Here is a 24367-nt window from a genome sequence, read left to right on the forward strand (position 1 = left end):
TAGATATTTAATTAAGTAAAACTGTTTTTTCTTTTTAATCTGATACATCTGAAAAATGTCTCTTTACTTAAAAATAAAGTACAGTTTGCATAATCATAGCTCACTGCATTCAATTCACAAAGCTGCATACTTTAGATGTAATACAGGGCTATACTGCTATGTGTATGTATATATTCCTTGACAGCTCTCACAAACACTGTTTCCATTAGTGGCAGCTTAACAGAGCCTACAAGATGATCATCTTTGTAAAATAATCTAATGGCCATATGTTCCAGAGCAAAAGAACAGATTTTATAAAATAGGGGAGTCTATCTATGTGCTGAGTCACTGATGGTCTCACAGCCAAAGCATGTGTAAGAAGAATTTGTTCTGTGACTGCAAACCAGATTCCCTCTGCATCTCATTTGCCTTGGGGTTTCCAGGAAGCCTTTTTATGGAACAGGTATTTCCCTCAAGCTGACAGGAAACAGTTCCTTGGGATGAAAGAGATAATAGCAAAAATTATATAATGTATGTCAAGATTTGCTGCAATGAGATACAGAGATGAAAATCTGTATTCAGAAGTAATGGATTCCAGAGCTGTTTACACTGCACTTCATCCACATCATTCTTTGGTCAAGAATCTAAGGAACATAATATGATAACAAATCTTTAAGTTATCTTTGTGGATAAATCTTTGTAATACAAGGAAACAGGAGGGCTGTGAAAGATTCATGAACTTGAAGTTTCCTAATTAGAATTTCTAACAACTTTATGTCTATTATTTACAGTGAAAAAGCCCAAGTCAAAGTGTACAGAAACAGCCAATGACATTTTTGGCTGACATACAACAATTTATAGTCACAAAGAGTACCTCCAAATTTTAGGGGAAACACTTCTTCATTTCATGTAGCCAAACAGTAGTAGTTCATCATGTCAAAAATATATTTTTCAAGAGTGACCAAATCAAAACATTCAGAAGTCAATCTCAATGCAAGGCAGCTTTTAGACTACAGGAATTCCACCTTCCTGTGGCTCCCAGCACATAAACTGATGTGCCTGCTTTCACACCCAGCAACCTTTGCCTCCCAGAGTTCCTCTCCACCAAAGCAGCAAGAACAAAAGGATACACAATGAGGCTCAAACATGGCTCTGCATCAGTGGCAGGATACCTTAACCACACCTCTGGGATTGACTGAACATAGATTATTACAGCTGCTTTGCAACTCAGACATCAGGCACTTCAGGAACAGATGCATAGATGGGCATCACTAATTTACAAGCAATATGCTGTAATAAACAGCTGAATAAGCAGAGGTGTTTATTTTTTCCCCATAGCCTTATTTACACATTTGAAAGACCTCTCAAATAAAGGCTAGAGAACAAGCAGATAATGCAAAACCTCATCTGCACTGCATAGTATACTATTTGCCTTTAGCAAGTCTCAAGGCTTAGGACAGTAATTGCAGAAATGAAAAATCACCACTTAAAATCAGCTCTAAGTCTGCAGCCATTCTTAAGTAACAGAAAATGAGTGGTATGAATAGATCTGCACAATGAAGCACTGAGCAAAGAAAGACAAGTATGTTGTAATAACTGATCAAAACCTGAAAATGCCAATAGCTAAGATCCCCTCTGTACAGATACTCAGCTATCAGACCCATACTGCTGCCTGATACCAGGAGTAACAGACTGCTCTAAGGCACACAGGCCTCTCTCCTTTGGTGGCTGTTTCAGAAACTGGTGACATCTCCAGACTAGGTCTGAACAAAGTACTTTGGTTTGGCAGTTGTTAAACAATAGTGCAGAGACAAGAATTAGGCAAGATCCCAGTTCTGAAATAAGTCCCCTACAGAAAAGAGACCTCACCAATGGAAACAATAACTTTTTATACCAGCAAAGGCTCTTCACCTTTCTGGTTAACCTGACTCACTGACAGCTGCAGCTGTTAAAGAGTTAGACACTAGTGTCACTCTGGTAGGGAATGGATTTTAAAATCCATACAAAATTATAAAAAGTGTGTCTTCACGAGTTTATGAATTAAATATAAAGGCACCTTCTGGCAGTCAAGTGTGTATATATTTGCTGCCTAAGGACAGGACATCACTTAAAAGGACAACTGAGAGACCTTAACAGTGACTCTGATTTATTATGAATGGACTGAAGTAGTTAAAAATAAATGTTAGAGTGCTAGGAAACTGATGATAAATGCTTTTCAAGAGTCTGGTTCTTTGGGAAGTCATTTTTTCTCATGCATGTTTCATTGATTTAGTCCTCTAACTTAAGGCAGTCCAAAATACCAAGTAAGCACTCAGGAAATAATGGAGCAGCTGCATGCATACTGGTCAATTATCTCCAGTAATTGCCTGCAATTGATTTTAGTTCTCATTAATTTCACAATCTTAAGGCCAGTATGTTCCTTAAATAAGTATCTGATGAGCAGGTGCAAATAATAGTATCATTAAAAATGAATGCTTTAAAAAAAATCATGATTTTACAACAAACATCCTAAAAAAGATAACTGCACAATAACTGAAAGGGTGTGAGATTTAACCAAAGTCTCGATGCACTCAGCAATATAAACCCCATCTCTAAGAAGCTCCAAGTGCTGCAGTCTAAGCAGCAGCACTGCCCAGGCTCCATGTGCAGAGTGCCAGAGGCGCAGTGAGCAGGGCAGGGTGTGTTATCTGCGGCCCAGGAAGCCTGGCTGTCTGTTTGCCACGCGGCTGCAGGAGGCACAGCAGGCTGATTTGTAGTAGGTGTACACACAGAGCCGGGCCTGAACCACCACGTTGCAGTTGTAGTATTTATCCTTGCAGTTCTCATCTGTGCAGAGAAAGGAAGAGAGAAACTAAAGAAAACTGTACTAGAGCAACAAATAATCAGTTCTCTTCCTTTTACCATGTAAAACCTGTATTTAAACGTTCATTGTCAGGTTAAAACAGGTTATCTAAGCAAATAAATCAGATTATTTAGGATTTCATATAAAGATACATAAAGCATAGAAGAAATATAGCTATCCCCATTTTCCCGGGTTTTTAATGTTGTTACCTTAAAGTATGTTGAATAATTCTCAACTGAAAGTTGTTGGAAAACATTCAGAGCTAAAACTGTCTCTAAATTCTTGCATCTTTCTCTTCCTAGCCGTTCTCATTACTATAAAATTCAAATCTGTATGAGATGAATTACTAATTCCAATGCAAATTAAGTGCATCCCTGTATTTACTATATACAAAAGGAAATTGCTTCATTGCATTTAATACCTAAGTTCAATTTTGTTGGTTCATATAGAACCTGTTTCCAAAAGCAGTATATAATGATCCTTTTCTTTGTTTGTTTTAAATACTCTTCCAAGAGAAACCTTGGAGAATGCAAGGAGGCTGCAGAAAAACACCCTGTATGTACCATTTTCACAGAAGCAGATCTCTCACATTCTCAGCAACTTCAAGAATAAGCCAGTTTCTTACACATTACAAGGAAAACATTTTCATTGGAAATCTACTTTTAAATCACAGAAAAGAGCTGTATTTTGTGTAAAAATAAAACCCTGAACTCAATAAAGAAAATATACTATTAAACTCTATAAAATAACTTCTCCACTAGATGGAGTTCCACAGTTATACAGGAGTTTCCTCTGCCTTACCTATTTCAGGGACACAATCCTGTGTGTTACAGGGTTCCTTCTCTTCAGGTTTGAGCTGTGGGTCACACTGAGAACTGGCTGCCATGTCATCCGACAGGCACCGCACCTCGCGCAGCCGAAACCCTCCTTCGCAGGACTTGGAACACTGAAACAATTAAACTGAAGCTCATGAAGGCCATAGGAGATGTGTCACTACAGAAAGTAAACAAGGGAACCCTGATGCCAGAGCCAGGTATCACTGCAGCCTTTTATCAACTTCACCCTACTGGTTTTTATTTTCTACCTAGGAAGCCCTTAATATACAGGTAAAGTGTCTTTCAAGATTCCCCAACATTTTTGACCACAGGAGCAACAAGCAGACAAATAAACATAATGGATGCTGTGCCACTGAAATCAAGCTAGAACAGTTCCCTTTCTGAATTTATTACTTAGCATCTGCTTCTTTAATTAGCCTGGTTGCTCTCTGCTAATTTATATGTATCTCCCAAATCTCCTCTTTCCATAGTGCTCACATTTCCTGCTTTAAGAACTTAACTGTACTGAACTTTTTTACTTGACTGCCCTGCCCTCCACCTCTCCCTTTTGCCATTTACATACAAGCAAGAATAATTTTAATTACCTTTTTTTCCTAGCACTCAATTATTTTTCACTTCTGCAGCACAATGATTTTACTAACCATTGTAAGTTTCTTTGAATTTCTAAAGGAAATATTTCTGTGCTCCTTCAGGGTCTGTTATGAAGCCAGAGACTTTTGTACTTGCTTGTTATGGTACTTTTAAAGCCAATTATTACACATTTCTGCCCATACTGAAGTAAATCCCCACTGGCCAAGGATTTTGCCTGAGTGAGGTCTTTGAGATTTGGCTCACTGTCCAGTTTGACCTAATGCTCAAAAACTTAATTAAACTTGGGTCATTTATGATTAAAACCTTAATAGCCCAAAACTAGTAAGAATGTTTACTTTCTGACTTTTTTGGCATAATTATTTCTTTTCCTAACACTGCATAAACAACTTATCATGATCATAAAGTCATATATTGTAAAAAACTAACCAAAGTAGTCTCAATATTATATTTTTAAGTGTTTTTTCATCTTTAAGTACAATCTTTACCCACATTTGAAAGGGCAGCCATGTGCAATAGTAACAGAACATGGATTTTTCTAGAGTTACTCCTGTTACATGCCTGTATAGAACACTGAAATTATTCCACATCCAGCCATAAGGACTTCAGGTCTGCAGAGATCTTAAGCACTTAGAATGGAACGAAGACTCACTTCACACTTCACACAAACCATTCTGAGCTGCATCCACATTGCAGAGCTGCCAGTGGCAATCTGAGCTATGGCTCAACAAAGGTCCAAGTTACTGCATTCAATATGGTGTCATCTCATTCTAAGATGACAATGGACTCCCTGATTTTCATTTAGGACAAAAATGTTGGGTTTTTTTGGGGGTAGAAAGCCAATAAACTATGTCAGATATAGGAAATTACAGATGAAATTGAAGTGTTTTGTGGCAAGTGGTGAATGTAGCTGGTCCACTTCCAGGGGAAACTGAAGATACAACACATTTTCTCCCAGTGAAGTTCTAAGTATTACAGTGAAGAGTTTACAGTAAAATATTACGGTAAAACTGACTCTAAGAAATGAATACATCCCTCATTCTTTTTTAAATACTCCTTAATTTTAATGAAACTAGAGATCTAAAAGGAACTTCTAAGGATACCACACTGTCTCACTGTAAGGGCCAAACCAACTTTATAACACAGGAAGATTCTATGAAGAAGACATCAATGATAGAAAGACAACTGTGCAGTGTCTCTTTCTGGTCAAGATACTTCCTGAATTTTCTATGTTCCACCAGGCAAAGAGTATGCTTTCTTTTTATTTACCATTCCTGTGCAAAGTTAAATCAATTTCATGATGGGTGGTTGTATGCAAATAGTGTTCTCTTTCAATATAAACAGAAAAAGATGTGTCAAACAAAGTACAGATACAGGAAAACATGACAGACTTACTGTGCTCCATTCTGTATGAAACCACTTAGATCCACATGGTTTGAGGTAGCAGGACTGCTGGCTGGGAGGTTTTTCCAAATATGAACATTCATAGGGGTTCAAAACTTCAAAATTACCTTCAGTTTTCCTAACACAAATTACTTCTCTCTGCTGAGTTCCACTACCACATTCAGTAGAGCACTGTATCAGGGAACAAAAACAAGTGGGACAATCTGTTATGCTCCTCATGTCCTTCAACTTATCTATAGAGTAACATTTCTCTACATCACATGCTACCATGGACTCAAAACATTTCTAATTATCTTCATGAAGAAGACATATGACTCTAAGTGTAGTTCTGGAAAAATCTCAAAGTGTAGTTTTACCTGTAGCTATTGAAGAAACTGGTATTTATTTTCCCAATCAACAGAGAAGCATAACTCACTTTCTCCATAAGCAGAGTTACTGTTTCTTGCTGAAGCAGGATCCTATGTGCTGCATTGAACTTTGGAGGGTTATAAGGTTAAAGCACAGTTTTGCAGCTTTACAAAGCCTCACATTCTGTGCTGTTTTTAGAAAATGCCTTGATCTGCCAGGGTGTTATTTTCATGTTTGCAAGTATCTATGTGATGTAGTGTTGGTTCCAGTTCTGAAAAGTGAATTTGACTCACTTGGATTCCTACTGCCCATTTAAAGGTTAAGTACACACACAATACTGTTTCTGGCACTTGTAAAAAGGTTTTTAGAAGATTATTACAGCAACATACTGGTTTCTAGGTTGCATAAAGGACTACGATTTTCAGAAGGCTTTTTCCAGCCTAAATCAATTAAACATTCCTAACATTGGGGATTTTCTTTATATTTTAGGTAGAATTTACAATCCCTTTACCAGATTTCCACAAAACTCTTGAGCTGAATGAATAACCTTAAGATAAATGCATCTGAATAAATTCTACAGGAAGTAGAGTAACTGCACGTTCTTTAACACAAAACATCTCATTCCATGGTTCCTCCTAAAGGCACCACCTGAACACCCCACCTTAGCTCTGGCAGGGGAAGGCCAGCCCTCAGTGCTCCTCACTGCTCTGCCCTACTGACTGCTCTCATGTTGCTATTAAAAACCAGATAGACCAGCCAGGACTTGGCCACTAGAATTGATGTTGTCAGACACAGTCTTCAGATCAGTAAAGACTTTGATTGTGTGCATCAAATAATTCAATTCCATGCAAAGAAAAAAGGTGAATTAAAAGAATAGTCAGGATGCTCTGAACTGAACACCTTTCCAGCACAGCAAAAATGGGTACAGAGTTCCTGTTCACTGTCTGGAGCAGTCTGAGTAACAAGTCCTGGATTTCATCTGTTATTAGAACTGCAGATAAAGATTTTTTAAATCTGAATTTGTTATTATTGTTATACATATTCTTATACACGATAATTATTACTTGCACTTGAAAGCATTAGCATAGCAGTAGCCCTGTAATCTCCCCCTCAGCTGTACCAATTTAACTTCCAGCTCTTTATCTCCTGGAAGGACTGTGGGATGTACAGTGCAATGAGTTAACCAAGCAGTCCCAAAGGCTCTCCAGGCAATGCCAGAGCCCACACAACAGGACACAAATGCCTGGGCATGAGTTAACAGCTTCTGAAATGCCTTTGTACCTGGCAGAAGAAATGTTCATTTGGAACAAGGACTGCTACATGTGGATGAAGGGAAGAATTTACTTTGAGGACAGAGTATCATCAGTATAGAGGTCACTAACCAAAATTTGTTCTTTTGGCCATTGTAATGACTTTCAGTACAACAATACCAAAGCTAACTTTTGGATTTAGCCATTGCTTTCTGCCTTCTTTATCTTTTGGAAATGTCATATGCATCCATATGTATAGGTATGTATCTCCCTGCATTTATGCATGATCACAAAGGCTGTACTGTAAGAACTTCAAATCCATTGCTTTAGTGTTTACCTGAACATGCTGTGCAGAATTCTGTCACCATTCTTTTCATAAATACACTGGGTCAGTAGGTGAAAAACAAAAAATGAAGATAGAGAGGAGAAGAAAAACAATTTTTTTTCTTTTCATCGAAGTAAAAAAACTCAGCAGATGCCGAAAAGTATTGAACATCAACTCAGTAAAATACAGGGAAAAATACCAAATAATACTGTAGAGAAAAACACTCTAGATACCAAATAGATATATTTGATATATATAGACATATTTGGTATCTAGAGTATTTAGATACTGTAAAATACAAAAAAATACTCTAGAGAGATGAAGAAATACCTTATGGCACACATCTTTATTGCATTGAAATACAAGTTTAGAAGTGAAATACCAGCAGAAAAGCAACAGAAATGTTAGATTTGGTGCCTGGCTTACCTGTGTCCAGCCCCCAGCAAACCACTCCACCTTGCCAGCGCAGGGCCCGTTGTTACAGGGCGTTGTTTCCGCGGGTCTGTTGTTGCCGCAGCCCTCCAGGGGCAGGCTGCTGATGTGGTTGGTCATGCAGAGCACGGAGCGTGTGCGGATCCCGTCCCCGCACTCTGCCGAGCACTGCGAGAGACACAACAGGGGCACTGTGAGCCCTCAGACTGCAGTGTTGGGAAGGATGGAAGTTTGACAAGAAAGTCTCACAGATATGTGTGCTTAGCAAAAAGATTCTTAACTGTAGAATCTGAAGAGGGAATAGAGATGGAAGCAAATTTTGATGTAGAAGAAAATAATTGCTGAGCCAGTCTTACTGGCTAACCAAGGAGGCAAAGGGTAGAAGGGTTAGTTAGAAGGGTTTTTATGGCTTAGAGCAAAGGATAAACCCACCTCAAACAAGGAGATGTTTTTACCAAGCAGAAAGATAGCACAGGCAAACAAGTCAGCAAATGTTGCAAGTAGAAAAAAGGTCTCAGAATTTTCCACTGCAAGAAAACTGAAAAACCTCTTCTAGCTTAAATTGTGATGTACTAACTTTTAGTGATTGGAGAACAGTAACATGAATATGGTAATTATAGTTGTTATGATGGGCTATAGATAAAAGTTAAGGTATAGATTGGTTCTACTGTATTAAGATGCTCAGTGAAGAAAAGTATAAAATGCATTGTAACCAAAACCAAAGGGTCTCCAGGCCTGCCTGCAGCTGGAGTTGACAGCTGTAGACACAGGCTCTGTCACCCACCACCCTGGACTGCTGTAATGTCTTGGATGTAATAAACTGCATTTTGAAGAGCTGCCTGGAGTTCCACATCCCTCATTTAGGCTCTTACAGCACAGGAAATGACAATGACAGTCATGGAAGTTCATTCATTCATTTATTCAAAGTCAATTATTTTTACTTGTAATCCAGCTGTAGCAAATTGTCTTAGTTTCATACTTCTGAAAACACTACAAGTAGTACCTGTCTTTACAGTCAAAAATGAAAGGATTAGCTAAGAAAGAAATCTCTTGGTTTACAGCTTTTTGTTAGCTTTCTCACTTTCCTTTCTTCTTCCTGTCCATAAATTCTTCCAGTTTTCATTTTATTCATCTTTTTTCACACTAATTAGTAGCTCTGAGAATGGGTGATTTCAATAAAAATAGGACAGCAGTCCTATTTCAGCCTTTGTTTTGCTCTCCGGGTTTCTCCTCCAAGCAGTCAAGCTGTCAGCCAGGTGGATCTTACACTGGCTGAAAGGACAAGGCCAGGAAAACTCTGAGGGCTGTGGCACTGGGAATAAAGTGACTGCACAGCACATCCTGGAACTCTTCCATATAACAAACTGACAGAGTGTGACAGCACAGTGAAGTAGAAGAATAGAAATTACTTTGACAGGTCATTTCAAAAGATTCAGGTAAGTCCTCAGTAAATAACTGTAACTACCAAAAGTTATTGCCCAGCCTGTTTCAACTGAAAGTTTTAAATTTGTTTTAGGAGAGGTAGCCATAGAAGCTTATGCCCATTCAATGTTGCTTTTTAATGATATGACTTTCCAGTAACTAATGCTCACTATTCTGAAAGTTACACTGCTAAATTCCAAAAGTTCTTACTAAATAGTGATATACTGATTTTTATGTCACTTATTCAGAGACAGTATGCATGTCATTCACAAATCACAGGATAAATTCCACTTATGCCCTTAGAGTTTGTTCTTTCATCTACTGAAGCAGGAAAGTATCTGGTATTTCACTGTCCTAAGCAGCATCAAACTACTGACATTTAAAAAACAGAAACATGCCAAGGAAATAAAGTCTCGTGTTGGACCATTCCTTTGTTGCTTAATTATTCTTGATCTTCCCTTTTGTTTTCTCTTTAAATGCATTTAGCATTCTGTGCATAGACCATTAACAAAGAAGAAAAACCTATGTGCAGCTTACTGAAAGATATGTATACAATGGAATTTAAACAAGCAATTATATTTCACATGCAAAGAAACCCACAAATAAATATGTCATGTATGACTGAAAAAGATGCATTTGATTGCTACTTCAGATTTTATTTTTAACATACAATGTAATTAGGAGAAACTGTGTATTACTTCCACAACGAGCACCACATTACTTGTGAATGAATATAAATCTGCATTAGAACATTTAAAAAATTTTACTGACTGAGTCAAAAAACTGATAATGAGACACAAAGTTGACCATTAACTTGATTTAGCTGCCATTTGTAACAGTGTCAGGGTTCACTTCCAATAGTTCACCCACAGAACAGCAAATGCCATGACAACACCACTATTACCAACAGGACCAACCAACACAGTCACTCATCTTCCTGAGGGAGCCCAGGGACTGAAAATGCCACTGGTAGCAAACTGCTCTTTGCTCACTTGCAGGGAGGAACACTGGTTACTTGTGTGAAATATGTAATCATGTTACACTTATGTCAACTGATACAGAATAGAAAACCACTTTTCCTATCAGCAAGTTGATTTCTTCCACAAGATGTTCAAATAGAATAGCAAAGCTTTACTGAAATGGAATACCTAGAGAACTGAAGAAGTGATTCATTCTTTAGAAGCAATTTTTCTAACAAAGTACAATTTTTGAGAGACTAGAAATTCAGGTTTCTTCCTCCATCTGCAACATCAAGTAAATAAGCATCTCTTAATGATGCCTAGAAGTAACATAATGAACCTTTTCTGTTGGTGGTGCACACAAAATTTTCCACCTTCAAGCAGATATGTAAAACAGATTCACCTCCTCAGCAAACCAATGTCATGGCTAAGGAGGCCTTTACCTTACCAGGTAAACGGGTAATTTCTTCAAACTACAAGAATAATGTAAATTGTGCCAGCAGTGAACATTTTCCTGTTCACACAAACTACAACTAAACTACACCCATTTCAGACAGGCCACTCACAGGTGAGCTGAGCCCCACACCCTGGCTCCCACTCAAACCTACAGAAATCAGTTCTGTGGCTGTTCCCATTCCAAGTGTGTCCAATTACATTAAGCAGAGAGAACTTATGCATATACTCTGCAAATACTTTTCTTATTGATAACTAATTTTCATTTGACAATCTAGTTTGTTTTTCTGCTTTTCAAACGAGAGCTGGGAACAAATTTAGTCTGTAAAGTCATCCAGAAAATCTCCCTAGTCTTATGTTTTAAATGATTATGTTATGAACTAGGCTTGCATATCAAATAACAGAGGAAATACCAAATGGGAAGGTATAGGGTTGTTCCACTCTCTGCTGCAAGATTTTACTACAGATTAACTACCCTCTAAGGATTTACAAAGCAAACTTAAACCTGAATGTTTCACATTATGCATTTGTTTTTTCATGTTTTTATCTCCTTTTCAGCAAAAAATCTTCTCTGTGAAAATCATGGATTTCTAAGGTCCAAGGCAGGGTGTAGGGAGTAGGATAATGAATCTTTTCCCTTGTTTTTCACAACTGACACACCCATTACTTTCAGTTCGGTGCCATTGATTTGTTGCATTAATACACAGTAACTGCCATAACCTAACATTGTGAAACATGAGGAACTTTCACAAGCTGCAACTTTATTCTGGTTCTATTATTAAAGATATTTTGTTTCACAGTCTTGTTGTAATTGGCACAAATTCCTCAGAAACCTCCGTCTGTGTTTTAAGGAGTCTGCCATTTTTCCTCTTCCTGAGGTCCTTCCCTCATGAGTTCAATTTCAGAAGCTTTCCATACCCATTAAAAACTAAAAATAAAACCCCTCATTCAGGGCTCTGATACTTGTCGGAAAGCAACTGAGCAGCAGTCCAGGAAAATAAGGCAAATTCCTGCAAACTTGGAAAATTGTGAGTGGAAGCCTAAATTTCTGTCACAGCTACAAGACAAGGGTAGAGCAAGAAAATCCCTTTTAGCAGTGCCAGTTCCCCTTCACTAACGTGCCAGCCCTACTCACTGCACTCACATGGGGCAGCAGAGCACAGGAGTGGCAGGAGGGATTCTCCTGGGCCTCCCGAGAGCTTTCACACAGGCCTCAGCACCGCTGCTAGCCTTAATTAAAGTCTTAAATAACAACCAACTGAGTTTGAGTAAAACACCCCCATTTGTGCAGGATTTCTGTTTACCACACTTTTAACCTTCATCACCTTAATTATCTCCCACAAGATAGCACAGGCTTTTACAGTCATCTGCCTGATGTTACTGCAGAAAAATAAAGATCTATGCTTCAAATACATTTACAAAACTCCTTAGCATTATTTGACCTACTCTGAGAAAATCCATTTCAGAAGGGGTTTTAGACAGATTATATAACCTTTGTTTTTCCAATAATACACCCAGAATTGTATTTCAGAAGATCACTTCTGCCACAGCAGACTGGGACAGATTTTCAAAGGACATAAACCTGCTGAGAGCTGCCTTGATTTCTTACCAAACAAACAAACAAACAAAAAAAAAAAAAAAAAAGAAAGGGAGCAAAGGGAGAAACATCTTTATGCACTGTCAAAACATTTTCTGATAGCCAGATTGGAATTGTTTCCCTTCAGAGTGCACCTACCTATGCACGCAGCAGGTGCTGGATCAGCACAGCAGCTCCATGGCACCCTCCAAGCCCAGCACCAACGTCCCCTCAGTGATCAGCACCAATGTCCCCTCAGTGATCAGCACCAATGTCCCCTCAGTGATCAGCAGCACCAATGTCCCCTCAGTGATCACCAAACCAATGTCCCCTCAGTGATCAGCAGCAGGGAAGGCACCTCTGTGCTCTAGCTCACACCATGCCCCTCCCTGCAGAGCTGCCAGCACTACCAGGGCCCGAGTGCACCAGCACACTGAAGTGGCCCTGCCCAGCCTCACCTGGCCCCAGGCACACCCTGCCCAAGGCCCAGCACTCCCTTTAACCCCTGCTCCATCAGTCCTTGCCCAAGTTTCCTCAGAGAGGTGCCTTTACCCAGCTACAGCCTGCCCTTCCATGGTCCCTCCCGCTGGGACTCCCACCAGCCTGAGCCTGGCCCTGCCCCTGGGCTCTGCCCCATTGCCACAGACCTGCCCCAGGGTGGCTGGGCTGAGTCTGACCCTGGGCTCTGCCCCTGCTCTGACACTGAGCTTGACCTTGCCCCTGCCTCATCACTGATCTTGCCTGACAGCCTGGACCCTGCCTGCCACCCTCCTTGTGACACTGGGCCACAGGTACAGCCAGGCAGGCTTCAGGGGCTGAACTGGGGCAAAGCAAGGCAGGTCACAAGGAAACACAAATCTCTGTAGACCTTGGCCTGCCTTCTATCAAACCCTCCTGGCTGTATGTTTCATTGCAAATATCAAGTGAATTACATATTCATATATAAAGAATGCAAACCTTCTATTTCCATATAAATCATACATGAAATCAATGAAAACAGGTATTTTATCTTGTTTTTATTTTATACTAAAACAAATAAAGAGTAATAATAAAAAATAATTAACTCTTGCACAAGCTTAATAGTGGTTTTTCTTTTTTTCCCCATGATTCAGATTTTTAAGTGAAGCATCCAGATTTAAATAAAAAGCAGTGAAAGAAGAGTGTAAGCTACAATACTCATTGGTAGTTCCAGATTTGACTGGTCAACAAACACACTTGAACCTTTTAGGCAATGTTGGGAATTGAGAGGAATAACGCATTGATTTTTATGAAGTTCTCCTTTTACTACAGTTCTCTTGCAGGACAATATTACAGAAGCATTGCTGTTACTCCTTTTAATGAAGAGTGAAATCCAGAGCATGTGTTTGGTTTGTTTTGATTATGTTCCCTGATGTGCAGCATTTTTCCTTTCTTCCCAAGATTTTATTTTGGCCGCAGAATCTCATTAACATCTAAGAATTGTTTGTATTTTGGCTTCCTTTCTAAGTAGGCTCTAAACATAAAATGAGAAACAAATGAACAGAGGAGATGGCAATGAGGAATAAACAAAAATGCAGGAGGGAAATGCTCCAGTTAGCTGGAAGGAAACATTGGTGAGTCTCCCATTGCTGTAAATCAGGAGAATGCTGTTTCCCGCTCCTGACCCATAGGAGAAATAAACTTTCCAGCAATTAGAGCTGTCAAAGAATCAGTCATGTGAAATGTTTGCAAGAATCTCATCTGCTCCCATCAATCCCATTTTGTTGCTAAGTTCAGTAAGGTTCACCAGATTTACTCTACTAATTAATGGACGCTGTTTGGTGGAACTCTGCTGCTTTAATGCAGGATGACATCTTTAGAGAATTATGAGACAGGAAGCAATCTTTCTACAAATGCACATAAAAATATCACAAAAGTTTGTCTAGACTCTCTATAGGCAAAAGAGGTTAAAGATCATATACAAGTCAAAGCCATGAAACTTAAGTTAATTATCTTATTTATGCTCAAGATAGAGCAATAAATGCAAAGAGGCACAGACAAAGTAAGACCTATCAGTCTCACTTTGCTACTACAGACTTTTAACCTGTAATCTTTTCCATTCAAGTGGGTAAAAATTTCTGTTTCTCTCAAGACTGAGCCTGGGAGTATCAATAGATGCTGTTTATACCTACTTCCCCTACAAGGAACAAGAGTATACACTTTTCAGAAAAGAAGTGCTTCTTTCCCAAAGATGAACTGCTTTTCCTCCCTTCCTTTCCAGAGCACACATGGTGGCCACACACCTTGTTTGTGTAACATACACTCAATGGACTCTGATACCTGTTTATCAAAATACCACAAATCAAGAACTGCATTGTCTTAGGAACATGAAGGGGTTTTTAATTACATATATAAAAATTCAGTGTGTGCAGAAACCAACACCAAGGAGGTCAACGCCATGGGGCGAAACAGGTGGCCCATAAAATACATAACTACATTGTGGGAAAACAAGCCTGGAGAACAGGGCAAGAAGGCAGCCAAGTGTTATTTACAGGGTAAAGCAACATACAGCCCACCCCTGGGAAGGAAACACAACTCCTACACACAAATTTGTATATGCTCTACAGATTTTTTAAGCGCATATATGTAATATTGCTGAAGTCACATTTAAAGAAAAGTAGTGATAGTTACTAGTTCAGAACCACAGAAACTATTAATGATAATATAGGTAACTAGAATGATTTCTGCATCAATTAAGACTTTGCATGGTCTCAGTAAAATAAGAAAAAAAAATCTTTTCACCATTCCTAGATTAGACCATGTTCTTTTCTTAAAACAGTGTTAAAGAATACCCATGTCAAATTCTGCACAAATATCAAATCCTGAAATTGAACATCTGCTGCCAGCAAAGACAATGGCAATTTTTATGTTGCTGTGTTTTTTTCTTGACGTTTTGCTAGTTAACCAAGGCTATATTGTAATAGCCCATGCATCCCATCATTCCAGACAGGGAAGTCTGATCTATCCCTTGCTGAAAGAGGAAGTGTGTGCCTAACCAATCTCTGACAGGCTTCTGGAAATCTCTACTTGCTGCATGTGCAACTGTACACATGAAGTGTTTGCAAAGTGGGTTCAGAAAAGGCCTTCTCTTCCAGCTGTAACTAAGTTTGAACTCAACCATTTCAAAGTTCCAGAAGTTATGATAAGTTCTTTTACCTCTTATTTCTAGGCATGGCTGAAATGTCAAAATACAATGGGAAAGACTGTTCTGTGGTATTTCCAGCTGGGACTTGAAGTAGGCATGTAATAAATCTCACAAAGAAGGTCTGTTCTTGTGAGATTTCCACCAGAGTTTTGCAGACTCAAGAGGTTTGAACAAGCTTTTTTAAAGCATTTGAACTTTTGGCTGCTTATCTGAACCATTTGTGGCTGCCCATCGCTGATCTATGCTTATTGCTGAAGTGTGGCTTGGCTTAGAGTACTTTTTAAGGAATTGTTTGGGGAAATGACACATGCAAAGCCCATACACCTGGGAATGACCACTTCTGCGCCATGACAGAATTCTTCTCTTGTTTTTCAACAGAAACACACTCCTCTACAGAGAAATTTCTGCTCCTAAACTACAGCCCTTTCAAGGCACAAGCACACAGCTAATAGCCAAGAGCCTGACCTTGCAAAGCTGTTCACTGCTGCTGGATTTCACTGCCTGCCCCTGAATGTCTCAACATCCCAGTTATGAGGTATGTGTGAATCTTAGGAGATCCTGCATGTTTCACCTCAAATCTACTTTTTTTTCCTGAAATAAGCTGTTTCTTACATCCTCTTTGTGAATCAAACTCCAAACCCACTCCTGGCAGAGGTGATGGTGAATAATGCCAACTACAGTAGCAAGCATTTGGAAGAAATTAATCTGTACACTTATATAAACTGAGAAGGTAACAAAATCCATTCTTTACTCTCCAGCCCTAAAAAGTCTGTGGTAAAAAAAAAAATCTCCAACATTTTCCACATTACCTGCTTCACTTCTACATCTCATTTAACATGTATAAATAAGCATAATAACATTCTACAGTTATAACCTTCAGCTCCAAAGCTGCTTTTAATTCTGCAGAGGACTAAATATCAGTGCAAAATAATCAAGAGGATAGTGCTAGAGTTTTCACTGCAATGTCTGTGCTTTATGCAGTGGAACTGCACTGGATGGTAGCAGCTGGGCAAAATGATGTCTTTGAGAGTATAATGGATTTAACAGCACCGTAGAAAGAACAGATCTGTGAGGAAAAAAAAAGGCAGAAAAAAAAAAACCACTGCCATTTCCCTATAGCAAAATCTCTGCCCTTCACACTAGTACCTCTGCTTCTCCTGGAATCGTTCTGTCCATACTATGCAGGAGCATACACTGAAAAAACCAGTTACAATGACACAGATTAAACAGTCTATATTTTTGCCTTCTTTATAAAATCTATTTGAGTCATCTGAGGGCGGAAAATTTTGCAGACCTTGTAACAAGAGTATGATCAGCCTTTTAAAGTTCTGTGATACAGCAGGTACCTGCCCTACTTGTGAAGTTCCTGCTCCATCTCAGCATCTAAACCACATGGAAAATCTTCTGAGTGTCCAAACTAATGCCCAGCCTGTGAGCCTGACATTCCTGGCTCTCAGAGGTACTATCACAAAGTGATCTAAAGAATGAAATCATGAAGTTATGAATGCAATCTTACAGCATCACTGATAAATTATGTTATCTGTCAAAGCAAAGACAGACTGAAGGCTGGACTTGCCTACAGATGAAACTGATATGCAAGCATCCACAAGAAGGACCAAAATATCAGGCTCTTCTTAGCCCATGTTTGTAAGCCTCTTAATGAAAGCATATAAATATCACCACTGAATAACAACTCTGAGCCCAATCACGAAACAAGCTAAATCATGAAAGCACTGGTTTTACTGCTTTCATGCAGAGAATCTGACTCATTGGAAGAAAATTAACCCAAACATCCACATTCACAAAATACAAGAGCCTGAATCAAGCCTGCTTGACTTTATGAAGTTGTTCCCCTCTTTTCACACCTATGAGATAATTGGTTTATGGATTGAACTTAAACCCAGACATCAGGCTTCAAATCGATATCCCTTAACAAAACAGTGGGGAAACTTTTAAGAGTCTGAATCTTGAGACTCAGCACTAAGCAAGAAGAATAATAAATCTCAGCTCACTCAATATTTTGGGAAGCTCAGACTCAGAGCCAATTCTAAGTCTGGACATTTGGCCATGTACCCACAGGCTTGCCCTTTCAATGCATTCTTGTATCTTAACAGAAACTCAAGAAGCCCTTGGGATCATTATTTTTTTGTTTGCTTTTGCCTGTTTAAAAGACCAAGAATAAACATGGAAAATAAGATTACTCCTTTTATGGCTATACAGATGTGTATTTTTAAAATTCTGATGGTCTTGTTTTAGAAGGTTTGGCAGGATAAAGATACTGAGAAGCCTTACCCTGTCACTCCATTCTGTAAGGAACCAGCTCTTGGCACAGGGGCCCATGTCGCAGTTCTCGATGTCATTTGGCCGCAGCTTCATGTTACATTCCTCATCATCAACAACGTCCCCAAGGTTGCTGACACACTTCACATCTCGAGTCCTCTGCCCCACTCCACAAGGCACTGAACACTGGGACAAAAGGGAGGTTGCATCAGGACTCTGTGCAAGGACTGCAGTGGCTTACCAGGGAGCTGGGACTAGGTCATTCATGCCTGCTAAGATCTTTCTGGTTAGGAAACTGATAGTCATAGTCAAGCGGGGATTTATTGACCTAGGATTTGCTTATTTCCAAGGTTTTTAATATTCCACTTTGTTTTAAACAAAACCAAATTGATGTTTGATTAGTGATCCCTGGAAGAAAATCTGTATTCTTTCTGAGGTGTTTTACCCCAAATGAATGGATCCTACTTACTGAGGTCCACTCAGTCCTGATCTGCCACTCGCTGCAGATCTTGAGCTGGCAGGTGCTGGTGGTGTCGGGCTTCTCCAGGTGCTGGCAGCGGTACTGCTGCACGGTCAGCGTGCGGTTGGCGTAGATCTGCCGGCACAGGATCTGCCGGTGCTGCATCCCCAGCCCACACGTCTTGCTGCACTCAGACCACTCCCCTATATCCCAGCTGAAGTGAAAAAAAAAAGGTTATCTTTGTTCCACAAAGAATTCTCTAACACTGATCTTAACAGAATTGAAATGACATGATTCTTATGCTGGTCCAGAATCCTATAAAATCCCACTTCTGTCTCTGTGTGTGCAGCGATCTCTTTGAGGCACCATCACACACTTGTTTACACAGCCTTCCTGCAAAGGCTGGGAATTATGAGCATGGATTCAGATTGCACAATTCATGGTCTCAAGACATATTGTAAATGTTACTCAAGCCTGTAACAGCTGCTTGGTTTTTAAAAGAATCTGTCTATAATATATATTACTGCTCTAATGACACTTCTGAAAATATTTAATATGTGCTGTATTTTTCTGCAGCAAAGGCTCTAAAAAAGACAACACAAAAATCACAAAATGCATCCACGCATTCATTCTTCAGTAAAACTGAAATAGAAAATGATAAGCAATGAACAAATAGATTTAACTTTAGAGACTGAAAAAATTTCTAGATAGATCCTTCTCATTCCAAAATTTCACTGTATTTATTCAGTCACCTTTGTATAAATATGTTATTTTCCATTTTTTCTTTACAAGCACAAAGACATGGACACACATTTAAAGGAAGTATCTAAATTGTTTACACATTTTATTTCAGAACTCTTGTGTTTAGAAACTCAAACTACTGTCCTACTTAGAACAGCCCCCTTGACATGCAAGATCCCAGTGATATTGGCTTATTTCACTTAAGTTATAGTATCTTACAAAGCAGGGCATGGGAAGAGGTTGCAGGCCTCCTCTTCTGGAATGGGTTTGGTGCTGCTGTCACAGTAACCCTCGGGTACCTCCTCGTGAGTGACTCTGTTGACGCAGTGGAAAATTGGGTACTGTGATCCTGAAATGAAACAGTCAATTAGGTAAAGAACTGCAATAACAGCAGCACCCAACATTGATGCAGAAAGGAAAAGCGTAAATTGACAACAGGAAATACAGACAAAGGTTTTATCCAAAATTTCCAAATATAAGAGCTGACAGGAGGTGGTAGCAGTTTCTACACTGTACAAATTCCAGCAGATCTATTTGCTCAGTCATCTTAAATGGAAATCTAGGACAAGAGATGGTGGCAGTTCTCATGGGAAGCATTTTCACTTTGTAAAAAAAAGATAATCAAGTCTTTTTCTAAGCCAGTTTTACAAATGTGCTTTGAAATCTCTCAGGTTTCCATCAAAACTCTTAATTTAGCCTCCCTTTTCTTTAGGTAGCACAAAAATAACTTATTTTTTCTTCTTGCAACTTGGAATTTCCTAAGGTCATTTAACTTTGGTGGATCTTAAAAAAACAATTAAAAACCATCATCTACATTTCTGCATGAAGAAATAAAGTAAAAGGAAATGGAAAACATAGAAGAAATAAAAAAGCAGAAAGTGTCCTATACTGAATGACGCAAAATGAAAACAAAGCCTTAAATAGTACAGATTTTTTTCCTGATTTTTCCACTCCTTTCTTTGTCAGCCTGTATAACCTAGTTTGGCCTGAAATGCCTTAGGGCCATCAGAGAGTCAGGGGCATCTCACAGCAAGATCACAATAAATGTTCATACATTCTCAATAGTCTCAGGATTTGGCTCTCAAGGTCCAGTTTCTTTTGAATTTAACTTAATCAGAACATGCACACATTCTTCATATAATGGGAAAAGAGACACTTATTTCTCGCTCTCTGTTGCTAAATTTCATGGAGTAAATAGGAGGCTGAATTTAATTTTTTTATTTTCTCTTTTTTTTCTTAAGTCCTAGAGTTTTGCTGTCTTCATTTTGACTCAGATTTCATTAATACCACTGCCAAGAGTGACTAGATTTCTGCAGAAAGAACAAGAACCATATGCCAATGTTGATAAAGGCCACAGCATACACAACCAAGATTTCTAGAATGGAAAGGAAGAATACATTTACCCTGATGTGTTCCTGCAACTGCACCAAAAATTACCTGATTTGGATACTGAAATTCACCTTGAGTATGGGAACTCAGTCACTCAGTAGTTGATACAGACTGATTGCTGCTAGCCAATAATCAGACACAATTATGGATTCTGCCTAGATGACTTGTAGTAAAAGCACAGTGTGCTTAAATGCCAACTAAAATATTTTTCTCCACAAAAGGGCTGACTTAAGGAAGTCTGAATTTTACTGGTAGTATTTTAGCTCTAGTACTTCTGCAGTAATTTCTCCAAGGAGTTTTCTTTGTTTTTAACTGAGAAGCAATTTTGATTGCTATCAATATTGCTGGATTTTTTCAGCTGTCTGTAGCTATAACATGCACACCCATCTGGCCTTGGACCAAATTTACAAAGTGTCTTCTCAAACTAATTAGGAAGCAAATGTTCTACATGTAAATGAACTGGTGACAGTCAGCTGAGCTCCCACACTGGTACATGTTTATTTTAAACCTCTGCAGTTTTGTGGTATGGTGGTGGGTGGCTATGCACAGTACAAAAAATTTCACTTTTACCATCAAAAAAACTTATTCTTCCAAGTAATTGCTTCTGTTCTGCATTATTGAATCTGTGGTCACTGTGAATGTCTGGCAGCAAAGCTTAATCTCTGCAGTATATACAAGCAGTGTATGCACCACTTCCCAAAAGCTCACCAGGCCCTTTCCATCCCTTTTCCTTCCCACTTCTTCCCTGTTAAAACCTCAGGCTTCTGTAGTCATATCAGTGCTGCTCCAGCAACATCCAATGAGACAAGGATCTGTCTGATGAAATGCCTGTGAAACCTTCCCATGAAGGTCAGAAAACTGTTGACAAAGACAAAAAAAGCACAGTGGGTGTATCTGATAAAGCTGGGGAGGCAAAAGGAATGGTAAAGAATGCCAAAGGATGTTGAGGAAAGTAGCTGTGCATCAAGGGCATGGGAGAGAGCAGCTTGCCATAAATGCTGAAATATTTCCTTTCAGAGACAAATGCCATATCTTTCCTTACAGTTTCCACACTTCCTATTTCTAATTTTGCTGGTTTTACTGATTTAAATACAAGCACAGGTAATAGTAGTGATGTGACCTTTGGTTGCACAGTGAACAGAAAACAGCAGGTCTAACAATGTTTTGTGCATACACAAAGCACTTACCTTTCCCACATGTAGTAGTGCACTCAGTTTTCCCAACCTGTTTCCAGTTGTATTCTCGGTTTTGTCTTGGTGGTTGCATAGCAGGCACCTGGTTTTCTGGCTGATGAGAAGGAAATCTTCCTGGCTGAATAACTGGAAAAGTTCCAGCTGACTGTCCAGTGAGAATGTCTGTCTCTCTATGCAAATCCTCAGACTCATGACTTGTACCTTCTGGCATTCCTAACTGACCATTCAATGGCTCCCCTGATGATGGACAATAATAGAAAAGTAAAACAATGAGCCTATTAGTCTTTGTTTTTATTCTCTAATAATTAGAACTGGAGAATCACTAAACTTGGAAGCAGCTTTAATCTGCTATGTAGAGACTGCCTAATAGTGACCTGCAAAGATTGTGTTGCTTTAAACTAAGATAACCAAATCTTAGCCAGCAAGTACATTGAAAACTAAAAACTGAAGAATCTCCAAAGACAACGTAGAGTTAAAGCACCCGGTGTCAAAATTTCCCAAAGCATTTTTGTTTTGTTCCATGCTCTGCATTCTGTGCCTCCCCATGTCACAGCACAGCTGCTCCTCATTATGAACATACCAAACACTCAGAAATCTGTCAAAGCAAGTCACGAACATTAAAGTGAGGACCAAATTCACTTGCAAAGTTTCTCCTGTCCTTCAGAACTTCCTAGGTGTGCACACAGCACATACTCACAGCTCAGGCAGGGGCTGCCCAGATTCTTGCTTGGGAAGAGAACACTGTTCTGTTTGATCCTCTCCAGTTGTAAGGGAAAAGGGGAACTGTGGAGGGTTGTTTTAAATTATCTCAGAAAGAAAAACACTGTGAAAATAAAGATCATGTTCTATTTCATTTCTGAGACATGGTTACAACACTCCTACTCAAAGTAGTAATCTTCCCAGCTAAAGCATAATAAACCCTGCCAGTTTTAATTCACTGAAGTTTTACCAAATCGATGGTGAGTTCTAATTTAACATGTAGGGTGAAATTCTGGGCCTCTCCCACATCAATGACAGCATTTACACTAATTTATCAGTATGACTTTCTCCATTAGCTTATTAAGTAACAAAAAGTGTTTGATAAAAGGAAATGGTGACATTTTACCTGGCCTCCTGTGAGCAAGCAACTGAGGACTAATGACATTGTCTCCTGGAATAATATATTCATAATGTATACCAGGGTTAGGCTGCTGATGAATCATCTAAAAAGAAAACCAGCATACATTGAGTTGTTCCACTTGTTATGCTACTAATACTTAAATATCAACTTGAACTGATCAGCTACATAATGTTATTTATCACTGGTTGGGATAGAAGCAATGGTTAATGACTGTCTCAAAAAAATGCAAAAATAAGAAAATACAAGTTACTGTTTGCAAAGAAAAAAATACAAGCTCCTCTGTTTGCAAATTGAGCTAGTTTTTGATGGCAGAGAAACTGTTTGTCTAAATCTTCTTTGAAAAACCTAAGACTGTCATGCTTGGGCCAAGGTGTGCTGTGGGCTGTGCCAGCCATGGCCTCCCTCCTCAGCAAGGGGAGCAGCAGAGGCTCACACCAGGCCTCAGCAGCAGAAGAGATGGTCCTAAGGTCATCAAAACACTCTCAGATAGCAGGGACTTGACAGACGCCTGAGGAAACAAAAGCAAAGAAGAAACAAAGCAGAAAAAACAAAACACCACAACCCCCAGCCCTACACATGCAGCCTACTGCACTTTTACAGGTTCCCCAGGGGCCCAAGGAGACCCCTGCAGACAGCACACACTCACTGCTCTGTGTCCCTGGCAAAGCTGCTGCTCCTTCCACACCTGCAGCTCCCTCAGCACCCATGGAGCCCCAACAACCCACCAGCTCAAACTGGGGCCATCCTGCTGCCCTCCCCAGGAGCACTGCCCAGCAAAGATCAGGGAACGGGTCCCAAAGGCCCATGGACCTGCTGCAGCAGCTGAAGATCGCCTGCAGCCCTCCTGCATCCTTCCAAATTCATCTTCAACTGAACCAAGATGTCTTACAGCAACCCACAATTCCATCAATGTGTTCTTTATGAAACACAGGCAGGAACCAGAAGGTTTTCTCCTTTAATTGTGAAAATGAAGCTCAGGGTTTTCAGAATGCTGCTGCACAAGCCCAGGTGAGCTGACAGGAGCATGACTCTGACAGTCACTGTTACACTGGGTGTGCTTGTTTAAGCAGTTGGGCATAATAGGACCTGAGAAAGATACGACTTTAGGACAGCTTTTATAAACTGTTAGCAGCACACTCCATTCCCAACTGAATTCTGCTGCACTGCTGCTCTGAGCCTGAGCACACCCACACTACAAATGCAGGGGTGTCATGAGCTGATAGTTCCAATGCTTTAGCTCTGATTACTTCAGTACTGCTACTACTGACACTTATGAGTTCTAGCCTGAACTCTCTGTGGAGATTAGTCTGATAAAAGCCTCAGACTATACTCAAAGTACCATTTAAAACCAAACAAAATCAAATCAGAACAAAAACAAACAAAAACCCAAAACAACAAACCCACAAGCAAACACCAGAGCTGCCTCTGGTTCTTTGGTTCTCACCAATGAATCTCATGGTTTCATGGACCTAGAAGTAAAATGTCCTGCTATCCTAATGGCCCAGTGACCCAGCAGAGGACAACTAATGCTTCAAGGCTTCACCAAATTCACATCTATTAATACCAACTAGGGATTCAGACTTCTGTTTTAACTTGTTTCAAAATCA

General features: G+C 39.5%; 1 protein-coding gene across 1 annotated transcript in view; it reads right to left on the reverse strand.

The window, feature by feature from the left end:
• Nucleotides 1-860: 860 nt before the first annotated feature.
• The window catches only part of THSD4 (thrombospondin type 1 domain containing 4), a 218354-nt gene continuing 194847 nt past the window's right edge, over nt 861-24367 (reverse strand). Inside the window, exons 12-20 of the mRNA XM_031055908.1 lie at nt 22746-22842; nt 21635-21877; nt 19278-19407; nt 18327-18531; nt 17870-18043; nt 7999-8172; nt 5641-5820; nt 3623-3767; nt 861-2805 (exon numbers count right to left, since the gene is read on the reverse strand). Coding sequence (XP_030911768.1) covers nt 2663-2805; nt 3623-3767; nt 5641-5820; nt 7999-8172; nt 17870-18043; nt 18327-18531; nt 19278-19407; nt 21635-21877; nt 22746-22842 — 1491 coding nt within the window. The 3' untranslated portion in view covers nt 861-2662. The remainder of the gene's footprint in view (nt 2806-3622; nt 3768-5640; nt 5821-7998; nt 8173-17869; nt 18044-18326; nt 18532-19277; nt 19408-21634; nt 21878-22745; nt 22843-24367) is intronic.

The sequence above is a fragment of the Geospiza fortis genome, unplaced genomic scaffold (genome assembly GCF_000277835.1).
Source record: "Geospiza fortis unplaced genomic scaffold, GeoFor_1.0 scaffold171, whole genome shotgun sequence".
NCBI lineage: Eukaryota > Metazoa > Chordata > Aves > Passeriformes > Thraupidae > Geospiza > Geospiza fortis.